This window comes from Neolamprologus multifasciatus, chromosome 3 (assembly GCF_963576455.1).
Source record: "Neolamprologus multifasciatus chromosome 3, fNeoMul1.2, whole genome shotgun sequence".
In the NCBI taxonomy this organism is placed as follows: Eukaryota; Metazoa; Chordata; class Actinopteri; order Cichliformes; family Cichlidae; genus Neolamprologus; species Neolamprologus multifasciatus.
Genome location: NC_140441.1, coordinates 35,248,846 through 35,264,581, shown reverse-complemented (window position 1 = coordinate 35,264,581; position 15,736 = coordinate 35,248,846). Strand labels below are relative to the sequence as shown.

Sequence of the window (15,736 nt, the reverse complement as noted above, 5' to 3'; positions counted from 1 at the left end):
GAGAAGTAGCGGGATCAATACCCGCATTCTCCAGGGAGGCTTTGCACATCTCCGAGCATCCTCTGTAGCCAATCCATCGGTTTTGTCTCATTATGACTTTACTCATTATACTCACTTTTCAAGGCTTTGTGTCATCACTTCAGGGAAGCATTCAAAGGAAAAGGCAGGAAAAGAAAAAGTAATGCTGTCATGTAAATAAGAATGCTAGGGGTGATAGACCAATGGCATATATATATGGAGCTGCTAGGCAGGAGGAAAAGAAAAATACGGAAGAGAAAGTTCATGGATCTAGTTGAGGAGGACATGAAGAGGGTTGCTGTGACAGAGGAAAATGCTAGGGGCAGGGTGAGATGGAGGCAGATGATCCACTCTGGCAACCCCCAAGAAGAACAGGCTCAAAGAAGAAGCCAGCATCACTCCAGGCTTCTACCAAAGTGTTACGCAGCCCCTCGTTGGGGATCTGGAGTAGATTTCCCTGCGTCGATGCACTAGCGCTCAGCTCACATTTTGTCCATCCAGACTACATGGTCACAGAATAAATTCCCAATTCTGCTGGCAAAACCGTTGCTGCAGGGAGATGAGGTGGCCGAGAGGTTAAGGCGATGGACTGCTAATCCATTGTGTTCTGCACGCGTGGGTTCGAATCCCATCCTCGTCGAATCCTCTTTCTACTTATCTTAATGCATGTTGTGAGATTGGCTGCCAAAGTAGGCATGATGCAATGCCTCAGCTCCTCTTTGGCTCAGTACTCCCTATAGTTCACCATGTGGTGTTGTTGCACAGGTCACATTAAAGAGAATGCTCTGCTAATACAATGGCCAAAAGATACTTTGTTTCCAGAATAGTCAGTCCTCCAAACGAACGCATGTGGCTTCCTTTTGCATGCCCAGAAACCCATGAAGGTGAGGCGTCCTTTTTAGATCCGCCGGAGTTAAAGGTCCATATGACAAGATGAAGCTACAATCTCTGACCGACAAAGGGGAGTTAGCTCAAATGGGAGAGCGCTTGCTTAGCATGCGAGAGGTAGCGGGATCGATACCCGCATTCTCCAGGGACGCTTTGAGCAGCCCACCAGCATGCTTTGTAGCCAATCCATTGGTTTTGTCTCATTATGTCTATGACTTTACTGATTACACTCACTTTTCAAGGCTTTGTGTCATCACTTCAGGGCAGCATTCAAAGGAAAAGGCATGAAAAGAAAAAGTAATGCTGTCATGTAAATAAGAATGCTAGGGGTGATAGACCAATGGCAAAGGAAAAGCCTTATAGTGAGTTCAATGTGAGCCTTGACACTAAGCATGGAGAAAGGGACTTGTACCAATTGGTATGACAGAGAGATGAAGCTGGAAAGGATGGACAGCAGTTTAAAGTCATTAAGGGTGGAAATGGTAATGTGCTAACAAGGGAAGGAGTACTTTGAAGGGGAGATGTGGGTGGAGACCAAATAAAGGGGTGATTTGTGACACCAGGATAGCAGCAGGTGTGAAAGGCAAGCTTTACAGGATGGTGGTGAGAACTGTTCTGATGTATTGTTTTATGACTGTGGCATGGAGGAAAAGACGAGAGGCCGAGATGGAGTTGTCAGAGTTGAAGATGGTACGTTTTTTTTTATGTTGGCGAGTGTCCTGGATGGAAAAAGATTAGAACTGAGTATGTCAGAGGGACAGCTGGGGTTGAGCGGTTTGGAGACAAAGTTTGACCAGTAAGGCTGCAGTGGTTTGGAAATGTGCAGAGGAGGAATATAAGATATACTGGGAAAACGGTTTAAAATATGGAGCTGCTAGGCAGGAGGAAAAGAAATATCCGGAAGAGAAAGTTCATGGATCTAGTTGAGGAGGACATGAAGAGGGTTGCTGTGACAGAGGAGAATGCTAGGGGCAGGGTGAGATGGAGGCAGATGATCCACTCTGGCAACCCCCAAGAAGAACAGGCTCAAAGAAGAAGCCAGCATCACTCCAGGCTTCTACCAAAGTGGTACGCAGCCCCTCGTCGGGGATCTGGAGTAGATTGTCTGCGTCAATACACTAGCGCTCAGCTCGCATTTTGTCCATCCAGACTACATGGTCACAGAATAAATTCCCAATTCTGCTGGAAAAAAAACCTGCAGCAGGGAGATGAGGTGGCCGAGTGGTTAAGGCGATGGACTGCTAATCCATTGTGTTCTGCACGCGTGGGTTCGAATCCCATCCTCGTCGAGTCCTCTTTCTACTTATCTTAATGCATGTTGTGAGATTACCTGCCAAAGTAGCCATGATGCAATGCCTCAGCTCTTCTTTGGCTCAGTACTCCCTATAGTTCACCATGTGGTGTTGTTGCACAGGTCACGTTAAAGAGAATGCTCTGCTAATACAATGGCCAAAAGATACTTTGTTTCTAGAATAGTCAGTCCTCCAAACGAACGCATGTGGCTTCCTTTGGCAAATGTTTATTTGCACGTCTCCTCTGAGTACATTTCAGGTACGGTCAGGTTAACGCTGGCTTTAAACCTCATCAGTCCAGTCTGACATCTCTTTTTCTCCAGAAGCAGCTGAAAGGTGCTTCCACAAACGGTGACACTCTCCCAGCATGTGTAGTGTCCAGACTAGAGTTGGTCCTTAATGTCTCGTATGCGCAGTGATTCTACCACGGGGTCTTGTTGTAGTTGGCATGCCCAGAAACCCATGAAGGCGAGGTGTCCTTTTTAGATCTGCCGGAGTTAAAGGTCCATATGACAAGATGAAGATACAATTCCCAACTGACAAAGGGGAATTAGCTCAAATGGGAGAGCGCTCGCTTAGCATGCGAGAGGTAGCGGGGTCAATACCCGCATTCTCCAGGGACGCTTTGCACATCCCACCAGCATCCTCTTTAGCCAGTCCATTGGTTTTGTCTCATTATGTCTATGACTTTACTCATTATACTCACTTTTCAAGGCTTTGTGTCATCACTTCAGGGAAGCATTCAAAGGAAAAGGCAGGAAAAGAAAAAGTAATGCTGTCATGTAAATAAGAATGCTAGGGGTGCTAAACCAATGGCATATATATATGGAGCTGCTAGGCAGGAGGAAAAGAAAAATACGGAAGAGAAAGTTCATGGATCTAGTTGAGGAGGACATGAAGAGGGTTGCTTTGACAGAGGAAAATGCTAGGGGCAGGGTGAGATGGAGGCAGATGATCCACTCTGGCAACCCCCAAGAAGAACAGGCTCAAAGAAGAAGCCAGCATCACTCCAGGCTTCTACCAAAGTGTTACGCAGCCCCTCATTGGGGATCTGGAGTAGATTTCCCTGCGTCGATGCACTAGCGCTCAGCTCACATTTTGTCCATCCAGACTACATGGTCACAGAATAAATTCCCAATTCTGCTGGCAAAACCGTTGCTGCAGGGAGATGAGGTGGCCGAGAGGTTAAGGCGATGGACTGCTAATCCATTGTGTTCTGCACGCGTGGGTTCGAATCCCATCCTCGTCGAGTCCTCTTTCTACTTATCTTAATGCATGTTGTGAGATTGGCTGCCAAAGTAGGCATGATGCAATGCCTCAGCTCTTCTTTGGCTCAGTACTCCCTACAGTTCACCATGTGGTGTTGTTGCACAGGTCACGTTAAAGAGAATGCTCTGCTAATACAATGGCCAAAAGATACTTTGTTTCCAGAATAGTCAGTCCTCCAAACGAACGCATGTGGCTTCCTTTGGCATGCCCAGAAACCCATGAAGGTGAGGCGTCCTTTTTAGATCCGCCGGAGTTAAAGGTCCATATGACAAGATGAAGCTACAATCTCCGACCGACAAAGGGGAGTTAGCTCAAATGGGAGAGCGCTTGCTTAGCATGCGAGAGGTAGCGGGATCGATACCCGCATTCTCCAGGGATGCTTTGAGCAGCCCACCAGCATGCTTTGTAGCCAATCCATTGATTTTGTCTCATTATGTCTATGACTTTACTCATTATACTCACTTTTCAAGGCTTTGTGTCATCACTTCAGGGAAGCATTCAAAGGAAAAGGCAGGAAAAAAAAAAGTAATGCTGCCATGTAAATAAGAATGCTAGGGGTGCTAAACCAATGGCATATATATATGGAGCTGCTAGGCAGGAGGAAAAGAAAAATACGGAAGAGAAAGTTCATGGATCTAGTTGAGGAGGACATGAAGAGGGTTGCTGTGACAGAGGAAAATGCTAGGGGCAGGGTGAGATGGAGGCAGATGATCCACTCTGGCAACCCCCAAGAAGAACAGGCTCAAAGAAGAAGCCAGCATCACTCCAGGCTTCTACCAAAGTGTTATGCAGCCCCTCGTTGGGGATCTGGAGTAGATTTCCCTGCGTCGATGCACTAGCGCTCAGCTCGCATTTTGTCCATCCAGACTACATGGTCACAGAATAAATTCCCAGTTCTGCTGGCAAAAACACGGCAGCAGGGAGATGAGGTGGCCGAGAGGTTAAGGCGATGGACTGCTAATCCATTGTGCTCTGCACGCGTGGGTTCGAATCCCATCCTCGTCGAGTCCTCTTTCTACTTATCTTAATGCATGTTGTGAGATTGGCTGCCAAAGTAGGCATGATGCAATGCCTCAGCTCTTCTTTGGCTCAGTACTCCCTATAGTTCACCATGTGGTCTTGTTGCACAGGTCACGTTAAAGAGAATGCTCTGCTAATACAATGGCCAAAAGATAATTTGTTTCCAGAATAGTCAGTCCTCCAAACGAACGCATGTGGCTTTCTTTGGCAAATGTTTATTTGCACGTCTCCTCTGAGTACCTTTCAGGTACGGTCAGGTTAACGCTGGCTTTAAACCTCATCAGTGTTTGTCCATCTGAGGTGATTGTCTCCCCTCTTACCTTCACAATACTGGCCAATGGCAGCAAAGAGTCACGCAGCAACGCCCCCAGTCCAATCTGACATCTCTTTTTCTCCAGAAGCAGCTGAAAGGTGCTTCCACAAACGGTGACACTCTCCCAGCATAATGTGTAGTGCCCACACTAGAGTTTGTTCTTAATGTCTCGTATGTGCAGTGATTCTACCACGGGGTCTTGTTGTAGTTGGCATGCCCAGAAACCCATGATGGTGAGGCGTCCTTTTTAGAGCTGCCGGAGTTAAAGGTCCATATGACAAGATGAAGCAACAATTCCCAACCGACAAAGGGGAATTAGCTCAAATGGGAGAGCGCTCGCTTAGCATGCGAGAGGTAGCGGGATCAATACCCGCATTCTCCAGGGACGCTTTGCATATCCCACCAGCATCCTCTTTAGCCAGTCCATTGGTTTTGTCTCATTATGTCTATGACTTTACTCATTATACTCACTTTTCAAGGCTTTGTGTCATCACTTCAGGGAAGCATTCAAAGGAAAAGGCAGGAAAAGAAAAAGTAATGCTGTCATGTAAATAAGAATGCTAGGGGTGCTAAACCAATGGCATATATATATGGAGCTGCTAGGCAGGAGGAAAAGAAAAATACGGAAGAGAAAGTTCATGGATCTAGTTGAGGAGGACATGAAGAGGGTTGCTGTGACAGAGGAAAATGCTAGGGGCAGGGTGAGATGGAGGCAGATGATCCACTCTGGCAACCCCCAAGAAGAACAGGCTCAAAGAAGAAGCCAGCATCACTCCAGGCTTCTACCAAAGTGTTACGCAGCCCCTCGTTGGGGATCTGGAGTAGATTTCCCTGCGTCGATGCACTAGCGCTCAGCTCGCATTTTGTCCATCCAGACTACATGGTCACAGAATAAATTCCCAATTCTGCTGGCAAAAACATTGCTGCAGGGAGATGAGGTGGCCGAGAGGTTAAGGCGATGGACTGCTAATCCATTGTGTTCTGCACGCGTGGGTTCGAATCCCATCCTCGTCGAGTCCTCTTTCTACTTATCTTAATGCATGTTGTGAGATTGGCTGCCAAATTAGGCATGATGCAATGCCTCAGCTCTTCTTTGGCTCAGTACTCCCTATAGTTCACCATGTGGTCTTGTTGCACAGGTCACGTTAAAGAGAATGCTCTGCTAATACAATGGCCAAAAGATACTTTGTTTCCAGAATAGTCAGTCCTCCAAACGAACGCATGTGGCTTCCTTTGGCATGCCCAGAAACCCATGAAGGTGAGGCGTCCTTTTTAGATCCGCCGGAGTTAAAGGTCCATATGACAAGATGAAGCTACAGTCTCCGACTGACAAAGTGGAGTTAGCTCAAATGGGAGCGCGCTTGCTTAGCATGCGAGAGGTAGCGGGATCGATACCCGCATTCTCCAGGGACGCTTTGAGCAGCCCACCAGCATGCTTTGTAGCCAATCCATTGTTTTTGTCTCATTATGTCTATGACTTTACTGATTACACTCACTTTTCAAGGCTTTGTGTCATCACTTCAGGGAAGCATTCAAAGGAAAAGGCATGAAAAGAAAAAGTAATGCTGTCATGTAAATAAGAATGCTAGGGGTGATAGACCAATGGCAAAGGAAAAGCCTTATAGTGAGTTCAATGTGAGCCTTGACACTAAGCATGGAGAAAGGGACTTGTACCAATTGGTATGACAGAGAGATGAAGCTGGAAAGGATGGACAGCAGTTTAAAGTCATTAAGGGTGGAAATGGTAATGTGCTAACAAGGGAAGGAGTACTTTGAAGGCAAGATGTGGGTGGAGACCAAATAAAGGGGTGATTTGTGACACCAGGATAGCAGCAGGTGTGAAAGGCAAGCTTTACAGGATGGTGGTGAGAACTGTTCTGATGTATTGTTTTATGACTGTGGCATGGAGGAAAAGACGAGAGGCCGAGATGGAGTTGTCAGAGTTGAAGATGGTACGTTTTTTTTTATGTTGGGAGTGTCCTGGATGGAAAAAGATTAGAACTGAGTATGTCAGAGGGACAGCTGGGGTTGAGCAGTTTGGAGACAAAGTTTGACCAGTAAGGCTGCAGTGGTTTGGAAATGTGCAGAGGAGGAATATAAGATATACTGGGAAAACGGTTTAAAATATGGAGCTGCTAGGCAGGAGGAAAAGAAATATCCGGAAGAGAAAGTTCATGGATCTAGTTGAGGAGGACATGAAGAGGGTTGCTGTGACAGAGGAGAATGCTAGGGGCAGGGTGAGATGGAGGCAGATGATCCACTCTGGCAACCCCCAAGAAGAACAGGCTCAAAGAAGAAGCCAGCATCACTCCAGGCTTCTACCAAAGTGGTACGCAGCCCCTCGTCGGGGATCTGGAGTAGATTGTCTGCGTCAATACACTAGCGCTCAGCTCGCATTTTGTCCATCCAGACTACATGGTCACAGAATAAATTCCCAATTTTGCTGGAAAAAAAACCTGCAGCAGGGAGATGAGGTGGCCGAGCGGTTAAGGCGATGGACTGCTAATCCATTGTGCTCTGCACGCGTGGGTTCGAATCCCATCCTCGTCGAGACCTCTTTTTACTTATCTTAATGCATGTTGTGAGATTACCTGCCAAAGTAGCCATGATTCAATGCCTCAGCTCCTCTTTGGCTCAGTACTCCCTATAGTTCACCATGTGGTCTTGTTGCACAGGTCACGTTAAAGAGAATGCTCTGCTAATACAATGGCCAAAAGATACTTTGTTTCTAGAATAGTCAGTCCTCCAAACGAACGCATGTGGCTTCCTTTGGCAAATGTTTATTTGCAAGTCTCCTCTGAGTACCTTTCAGGTACGGTCAGGTTAACGCTGGCTTTAAACCTCATCAGTCCAGTCTGACATCTCTTTTTCTCCAGAAGCAGCTGAAAGGTGCTTCCACAAACGGTGACACTCTCCCAGCATGTGTAGTGTCCAGACTAGAGTTGGTCCTTAATGTCTCGTATGTGCAGTGATTCTACCACGGGGTGTTGTTGTAGTTGGCATGCCCAGAAACCCATGAAGGCGAGGCGTCCTTTTTAGATCCGCCGGAGTTAAAGGTCCATATGACAAGATGAAGCTACAATTCCCAACCAACCAAGGGGAATTAGCTCAAATGGGCGAAAGCTCGCTTAGCATGCAAGAGGTAGCGGGATCGATACCCGCATTCTCCAGGGACCCTTTGCACATCCCCGAGCAGCCCACCAGCATCCTCTGTAGCCAATCCATTGGTTTTGTCTATGGCTTTACTCATTATACTCACTTTTCAAGGCTTTGTGTCATCACTTCAGGGAAGCATTCAAGAAAAGTTCATGGATCTAGTTGAGGAGGACATGAAGTGGATTGCTGTGACAGAGGAGAATGCTAAGGGCAGGGTGAGATGGAGGCAGATGATCCACTCTGGCAACCCCCAAGAAGAACAGGCTCAAAGAAGAAGCCAGCATCACTCCAGGCTTCTACCAAAGTGTTACGCAGCCCCACGTTGGGGATCTAGAGTAGATTTCCATGCGTCGATACATACACTCAGTTCGCATTTTGTCCATCTAGACTACATGGTCACAGAATAAATTCCCAATTCTGCTGGCAAAACGACAGGGGCAGGGAGATGAGGTGGCCGAGAGGTTAAGGCGATGGACTGCTAATCCATTGTGCTCTGCACGCGTGGGTTCGAATCCCATTCTCGTCGAGTCCTCTTTCTACTTATTGTGACTAAGTGGTCAGCGGGGTTATAAAAGAAATAATAAAATGACAACGCCACCTGGGGGGGACTTCTAGCCCCCAGGAAATATGAACTTTAGAAATAAAATGTAATTAAAACAACAACAACGTTTGCACAGGTTCAGGGATGCACACTGAGGCCAGCTCAAATATTAACACAATTTTATTTATTAAAAAAAAATAAAAACAAAGCAACAAGGACAGTGCACTAAATGTCTAAAATGGTGTCCCAAATTACCAAAAAGAATAAACATACAACTGGGAATTACCAGCAGCGGTGGACCAAAAGAAAACCACACAAAAACCCCCACTATAGTCTATTCACCTGGTGCTGTACAACAAAAGTAGTGTGGAAAACGACCCACAACCTAAGGTCCCACGGCCAGTGGTAGATCCTCAGTTCGCTGAAATAAAAGCACAAGATATACACATTAAAAAGGATAAAAACATGGGACATAAACAGGCTCTCTATATACTAAAAAAGAAATGAAAAGAAAAACGAAGATCTGCAATAAAACACACCCACATACACACCACAGAGCACAGATTGGAAATACTCGTACTCTGCGAGCCAGCCCACAGCTGGTGCTGGTTCCGATTGTCCGTAGCCCCACTCAGTCTCGCGCAACTCTCCACAACTGGGAGAAAAGGGAGAGGCAGTACCAGTTTTGTAACACCCGCCCAATATGCAGCTGAAGATCGCCCCGACCAGCCGCGAAAGCTGGAGTGAAACGATAGTCCAAAAAGGGGCTTAGCGTGAGACCCAAAGCCCCCAGGGGCGAGGCAAGCAGCAGAAATAAGACTGGACGGCCAACAGATCAGAACACAAGATAAAACAAGGCAAGACAAGACAGCAGCTAGGCAGGCATCTCGACTCTTCGCTTAAAATCAGGCAGTTGGTCCTTGAGAGGGTGCGGCGGCAATCAAACCCTACAAACAAACAAAAAAGGGCAAAGATAACCTTAATATTCTCTAATTTACAAATACTAGCAGCTATAATATAAGCGGCTTACCCCAAGACTGGAGGCGCTGTACTGTACGGTGGATGCAACTCACGCGTCTCTCCACCACGGCTGGAGTAAAGGAAAGAGAAACAGCCGCGCTGTAGCGGGCCGGAGAAATATGACTACTAGTTACCGGCTTTTGAGAGAAATCAGAGGTCAAAAGGAGGCCTACCTGTAGCAGTCACACAATCTGATCGTATCGGTAAATTAACCAATAGACCAGCATTTACTGCTGTATCGCACCAGAAGCTCGGGAGGAATAATCCAACAAAAAAAACGGCTTCCCTTTATACAGGTAAATACCACCCTGTAATCAATATGCAGGTGGGTTCCTAATTAACCCAATCACACGATACAAGGAGCGAGTGCAGCGGAAAGAGAGCGAGGGTAGTAGAGCAAGCGAGAAAGAGAGAAAAAGAAGGGCGAGTAGCCCATCCGGCTACATCTACCCCCCCTTTTTGCATTGGCGCCCTGACAATGACTCAAGAAACCTAACACCATGGCCTGAATATGGCAAGCTGAGGATTGGCGACCGGTACAGACTCAACAGGACGTGGCAAGTGATGTACATTCGAGTGCTGACCAGCTGTCGAATGTGCTGTTCTCCACAAGTGTGGCCCACTCACCTCAGACTGTTCAACAGAGCTTGAGGAAGAACCTGGGGGAGCAGAGGTCGAGGGTGCTACAATCACACTGGGAGTAGACTTGAGCTCCACCGAAGGGACTCTAGAGGCATCGGAAAGTGACGCCAAAGGTGCTACAGGGTGTGAGGGTACCTCAAGGACAAGGAGCCACAACTCGTCGTCACTCAGAGAGGTCTGCTCTGAGTCAGCAGGCACAGGTGGGGGTGGAACCTGTGGACCAGGTGTAAGAGGTCCTAGGCTGACCTGTGCCTTCAACATGTTACGATGGACATGTCGAACAGCCCCATTCTCTTGGGGTGCCCTCAACACCTGATAGACCACAGAGCTCCACAGGTCCTGGATCTTGTGCCGGCCCCGGGTGCTGTGATCTCGAAGATACACCAGCTGACCGACCTTTAAAGGAACAGGGTGGACTCTCTGGTCATGCCGCTCCTTGCGACGGTCAGCGGCCAGCGACAACCGTGCCCGAGCTCCCTCAAAAGCCACTATTAACCTGGCTTGGTGCTCGGCCACCCAGTCCTGTCCCTCTCCAGGCACTGGGTCCTGAACGCGGCCTAGAAGGAAATCAATAGGCAGCCTAGGATCCCTGCCAAACATCAGGAAAAACGGCGACTCTCCAGTGCCCTGATGGGGTGTGCTATTATAGCAAAAGAGCACGTGTGATAAGCACACAGCCCAGTCGCGTTTCCGAGATGATGGCAGGGTCCGTAGGAGGTTGTGGAGGGTTCGGTTAAACCGTTCGCACTGCCCATTACCTGCTGGGTGGTAAGGGGTTGTACGGGACTTGGCTACCCGATACAACTCGCATAGCTGTTGCATCACCAAACTCTCAAAGTTTCTACCCTGGTCAGAGTGGAGGCGGCTAGGAACGCCAAACTTAAAAAAAACACTCTGTTAACAGGGCCTGGGCCACAGTAGAGGCCCGCTGGTCCCGGGTAGGGACTGCAACAGTGTATTTGCTAAAAACGTCAGTCATAACCAAGACGTTTTCAACTCCACTACGGGAAGGTTCCAACACCGTGAAGTCTATGGCCAGGATTTCATTTGGCCTAGACGCCAACAGGTGACCCATATAACTATGAGACCCCAACTCTGAGTCCTTTGCGACCTGACAGCGTTCACAACGCTGAACCCATTGCTTGATGTCAGAGGACATCCCGGGCCAATAGCAACGCTGCCTGACCAGTTCAGTGGTACGCTCAATACCTTGGTGCCCATGGTCCTGGTGCAGCTGCCTCAAGGTCTCAGGCTTCAGAGCCTCTGGAAGAACAAGTTGGAGGACTTCCTCACCTCCACCCGGACGCAAAATACGGCAATAAAGGATGCCATCCTTCTCCACCAGACGATCCCACTGACGCAGCAGAACCATGACTGGTTTGGGGACCTGACTCCTTTCCTCCGAAGAGGGCGGGGTGTGCCTCCTCCAGTATACCAAGAAATCCTTGAGGAGGGGGTCAGCCTCCTGCAAAGCACGAATATCCCCCAGCCCCCAATCTCCAACTGAGTAACGGAGGGCAAAACTGCTGGACATTGAGCCTGCTGAAGTGAAGTTGGGACAGGAGTCCCAGGCAACACACCCTCGGCCAAGCTGGAGCTCGTCTCATACTGTCGAGAGAGAGCATCAGCGTTCCTATTACTGTGGCCTGACCGATACTTAATCTCAAAATCGAATGCCGCCAGCTGGGAGGCCCACCTCTGCTCGGTGGCGCCCAGCTTAGCTGAAGAGAGGTAACTGAGTGGATTGTTATCAGTGTAAACCACACACTTCTGCCCCAGCAGGTACTCCCGGAACTTTTCTGCCATGGCCCATCTGAGCGCAAGAAACTCCAACTTCATGGAGCTGTAATTGTCCATATTGCACTCATGGGGCCGAAGACCGCAACTGGCATAAGCCACTGGCCTAACAACACCTTCTACGTCTTGGAAGAGAACTGCACCCAAACCACTATGGCTGGCGTCAATCTCCAAGATAAATGGGCGTGCAAAGTCAGCATACGCCAGCACAGGGGCAGACACAAGCTTTGCTTTCAGGGCCTCAAAACTCTCCTCACACTGAGGTGTCCAAATAGCACTCAAACTCTGTCCCGAGCCCTTTATGTCTTGGTGCCAGCCAATTTAGCCACCACTTGATGCAGGGGAGCTGCCAATGTGGCAAACCCCTCCACAAAGCGCCGGTAATAGCTGGCGAAACCCAAAAAGGATTGCAACTCTGACACGGAATGAGGACACTGCCACTTGGCTACTGTGTCAACCTTGGCTGGATCGGTGGAGACACCCTCACAGGAGATTACATGGCCCAAGTAGTTAACCTTCTGCTGGAAAAAGGCACACTTTTCTAGCTTAGCCTTGAGCCCCTCTTGCTGCAGCCTTGCCATCACCATCTCCAGCCGTTGCAGGTGCTGAGAAACAGACGAGGAGAACACAATGATGTCATCTAGGTACAGCAGTAATGACTGGCACTGTGGAGGTAAACACAGACGACACGAGAGCTCTCGATTGGCACTGCTCGTTTATTACTTATCACCACACAACTGAACACTTTTCCCTCCAAAACACACAGCAACACAGCAACAACACTTCCTGAGAACTGGGTGTGAGTGGAGCCCTCCAGTGGTCCACCACACATGCCCCCCCCCCCCCCCCCCCCCCCGAACACCCAGTAGGTCATCCCCTAGTCCAGAACCCTCGCTTTAATTAAACGTCCAGAACGGCTGAACTGGGGAGGTGGAGAGCTGGCGGAGGGGAAACGAGCCTGAGGGCCAGGCTGGCATGGGCGGTCAGGAAAAACTGAAGATAGCTCGGGCCCCGCCAGGTGGGGGGCGCTCCCAGAGGAAGAAGCAGGATTGTCCGGTCCAACGGAAGGCGGGCGGCCACGGCGGGGGGCCTGAGCCGGCACCACCTGATCATCCAGAAGCACATGTGCTGGTTTAAGTCTGTCAATAGAAACAGCCTCTTGTCGACCCCCAAAATCCAAAAGGAAATACTTCTGGCCCGGTTGAATAACCCTAAAGGGGCCGTCATACAGTGGACGCAGCGGAGGCCTATGAGCGTCATGCCTGACAAAAACAAACTGCGAGGAGTCCAACGACCTTGGAACAAAGGTGTCGGGCACACAATGGTGCACTGGGCCAGGAAGAGAAAACGAGTCTCTTGGGGGACGGAGAGACAGCACAGATGGAGCGAAGCACGGGGGTGGGCTCTCAGGCAAGAATTCCCCGGGGACCCGGAGGGGCTGACCGAGGACCAGTTCCGCCGGGGAAACCCCAAGGTCTTCTTTAACCGCGCAGCGCAACCCCAGTGAAACCCATTGAAGGCGGTCAACCCAGTTGCCATCTGTGAGAGAAGCACGGAACGCGGCCTTAAGCGACCGGTGGAAACGTTCGCACATCCCATTGGCCTGCGGGTGGTACGCAGTGGTTCGGTGGACCTTGACCCCCAGGCCGTCAGCCATGGCAGACCAAAGCTCGGAAACGAACTGGGGGCCCCTGTCTGAGGTGATGTCGGCGGGGGGACCGAAACGCGAAACCCACGTTGACAAAAATGCCCTGGCCACTGCTGCTGCTGTAGTGGACGCCAGAGGCACTGCCTCAGGCCAGCGGGTTGTGCGGTCCACTACAGTCAAAAGGTGCGTGAAACCTTGTGACAACGGCAGAGGACCAACCAGATCCACATGGACATGATCAAAACGCCTCCCTGGAACGCGGAAGGATTTGAGGGGCGCCTGTGTGTGCCTATGGATCTTAGCACGTTGGCATGGGATGCACGCGGCTGCCCACTCTTTACTCTTTATTTACGAAGGCCCGGCCAAACGAACCTAGAGCTGACCAGCTTGACCGAGGCCCGGACGCCTGGATGAGAGAGGGCATGTACAGAGTCGAAAACGCGACGACGCCACGAAAGGGGGACTACAGGGCGTGGACGGCTGGTGGAAACATCGCAAAGCAGGCTGGGCCCGCCGTTCCACACGGGTCTGTCCTCCAATACAAGGCCCGTTTGCGCAGACCGAAGGGCAAGGACGTCCGGGTCGGCCTGTTGGTCAGCGGCCATAGCCTCGAAGTCTATGCCAACATAAACGGGAGAGAGACCAGCACACGGGATAGACAGTCTGCCACGCAGTTGGACTTACCAGCCATGTGCTGAATGTCAGTTGTGAACTCGGAAATGGCTGCCAACTGGCGCTGCTGGCACCCGCTCCACGGATCAGAGACCTTGGACATCGCGAATGTCAAAGGTTTATGATCAACGTATGCGGTGAAGCTCCGACCCTCGAGAAAAAAACGAAAATGCCGTGTCGCGAGGTGCAGGGCTAGCAACTCCCTGTCAAAAACGCTATATTTGCGCTCACTGTCCCTAAGCGTGCGACTAAAAAAAGCGAGCGGTTGCCAGACACCGGAGACCCGCTGTTCTAACACTGCGCCCACCGCCACGTCCGACGCGTCAGAGGTCAACGCAATCTCCGCCGACGGAAACGGGTGGGCCAGCAGGGCGGCGTTTGCCAGCGCGGTCTTGGCCCCAGAAAATGCCTGGATGCGTTCAGGGAGCCAATCAATCGGGTCCTTAGCTGTTTTACCCTTCAAGGCAGCATAGAGAGGCTGCAGCAGGTGCGCAGCTCTGGGGAGAAAGCGGTTGTAGAAATTAACCATCCCCAAGAACTCCTGCAGCGCTTTAACGGACACAGGACGCGGAAAAGCCGAAACGGCCCGGACCTTGTCTGGCAACGGAACCACACCGTCAGCGGAAATGCGGTGGCCCAAGAAATCCATAACCGGCAAGCCGAACTGGCACTTGGAGGGGTTGACGATCAGGCCGTGTGCCGCCAAGCGCTGGAAAACCTGATGCAGATGGGACGCGTGCTGACTCTCAGAGCAGCTGGCCACCAATATATCGTCAAGGTACACGAAGACGAAGGGCAGCCCACGCAAAATAGAGTCCATCAACCGCTGAAAAGTCTGGGCGGCACCTTTCAGGCCGAACGGCATGCGCAAAAATTCAAACAGGCCGAAAGGGGTAATAACGGCAGTTTTGGGGACGTCTTCGGCGCGCATGGGAACCTGGTGATACCCCCGCACCAAGTCAATTTTAGAAAAAATCGAGGTGCCGGCGAGGTGGGCGGAAAAATCCTGGATGTGGGGAATGGGGTAACAGTCGTTCTCCGTGACATTATTCAAACGGCGAAAATCCCCACACGGCCGCCACCGACCGTCTGACTTGGGCACCATGTGTAGCGGAGAAGCCCAGGCACTATTCGAGCGCTGCACTATGCCGAGGCGCTCCATTGCGGCAAACTCTTCCCGAGCGACGGAGAGTTTCGCGGGGTCGAGGCGATGCGCGCGTGCGAACACCGGCGGACCGACCGTCGGGATATAATGTTCAACCCCGTGCTTCGTTGCCGTGTTCGGGAAATTAGGAACAGTCAGTGAAGGGAACTCCAAGAGCAAACGCTGAAAAACATTCCCTGAAGTCACTAAATTAGCCCGATTCAGGGGCTCGATGGCGCGAGTGAAACAGGGTATTGAAGAAAAAGACAGTGCATCAATTAAGCGTCTGTTAGCGACATCGACCAGCAGTCCGTGG

At 50.2% G+C, this 15,736-nt stretch overlaps 1 protein-coding gene and 8 non-coding genes across 9 annotated transcripts; 8 read left to right on the top strand and 1 right to left on the bottom strand.

Moving 5' to 3' along the window:
- Positions 1-576: 576 nt before the first annotated feature.
- trnas-gcu (transfer RNA serine (anticodon GCU)) lies at positions 577-658 on the top strand. Its single transcript has one exon. It is a non-coding gene; the product is annotated as a tRNA-Ser (tRNA).
- A 1,455-nt stretch (positions 659-2,113) lies between these two features.
- On the top strand, positions 2,114-2,195 carry trnas-gcu (transfer RNA serine (anticodon GCU)). Its single transcript has one exon. It is a non-coding gene; the product is annotated as a tRNA-Ser (tRNA).
- Positions 2,196-3,365: 1,170 nt separating this feature from the next.
- Positions 3,366-3,447, top strand: trnas-gcu (transfer RNA serine (anticodon GCU)). The gene has a single exon. It is a non-coding gene; the product is annotated as a tRNA-Ser (tRNA).
- A 943-nt stretch (positions 3,448-4,390) lies between these two features.
- trnas-gcu (transfer RNA serine (anticodon GCU)) lies at positions 4,391-4,472 on the top strand. Its single transcript has one exon. It is a non-coding gene; the product is annotated as a tRNA-Ser (tRNA).
- Positions 4,473-5,109: 637 nt separating this feature from the next.
- Positions 5,110-5,182, top strand: trnaa-agc (transfer RNA alanine (anticodon AGC)). Its single transcript has one exon. It is a non-coding gene; the product is annotated as a tRNA-Ala (tRNA).
- A 550-nt stretch (positions 5,183-5,732) lies between these two features.
- On the top strand, positions 5,733-5,814 carry trnas-gcu (transfer RNA serine (anticodon GCU)). The gene has a single exon. It is a non-coding gene; the product is annotated as a tRNA-Ser (tRNA).
- A 421-nt stretch (positions 5,815-6,235) lies between these two features.
- On the bottom strand, positions 6,236-15,438 carry LOC146522809 (uncharacterized). The gene is given in 10 exon segments (XM_085154158.1): positions 6,236-8,918; positions 9,037-9,444; positions 9,528-11,047; positions 11,049-11,656; positions 11,692-12,258; positions 12,261-12,667; positions 12,880-13,855; positions 13,957-14,220; positions 14,289-14,370; positions 14,584-15,438. Coding segments are annotated over 8 exon segments (4,797 nt in total). The 3' UTR covers positions 6,236-8,918; positions 9,037-9,444; positions 9,528-10,009.
- Positions 7,269-7,350, top strand: trnas-gcu (transfer RNA serine (anticodon GCU)). The gene has a single exon. It is a non-coding gene; the product is annotated as a tRNA-Ser (tRNA).
- trnas-gcu (transfer RNA serine (anticodon GCU)) lies at positions 8,401-8,482 on the top strand. Its single transcript has one exon. It is a non-coding gene; the product is annotated as a tRNA-Ser (tRNA).
- Positions 15,439-15,736: the final 298 nt, after the last annotated feature.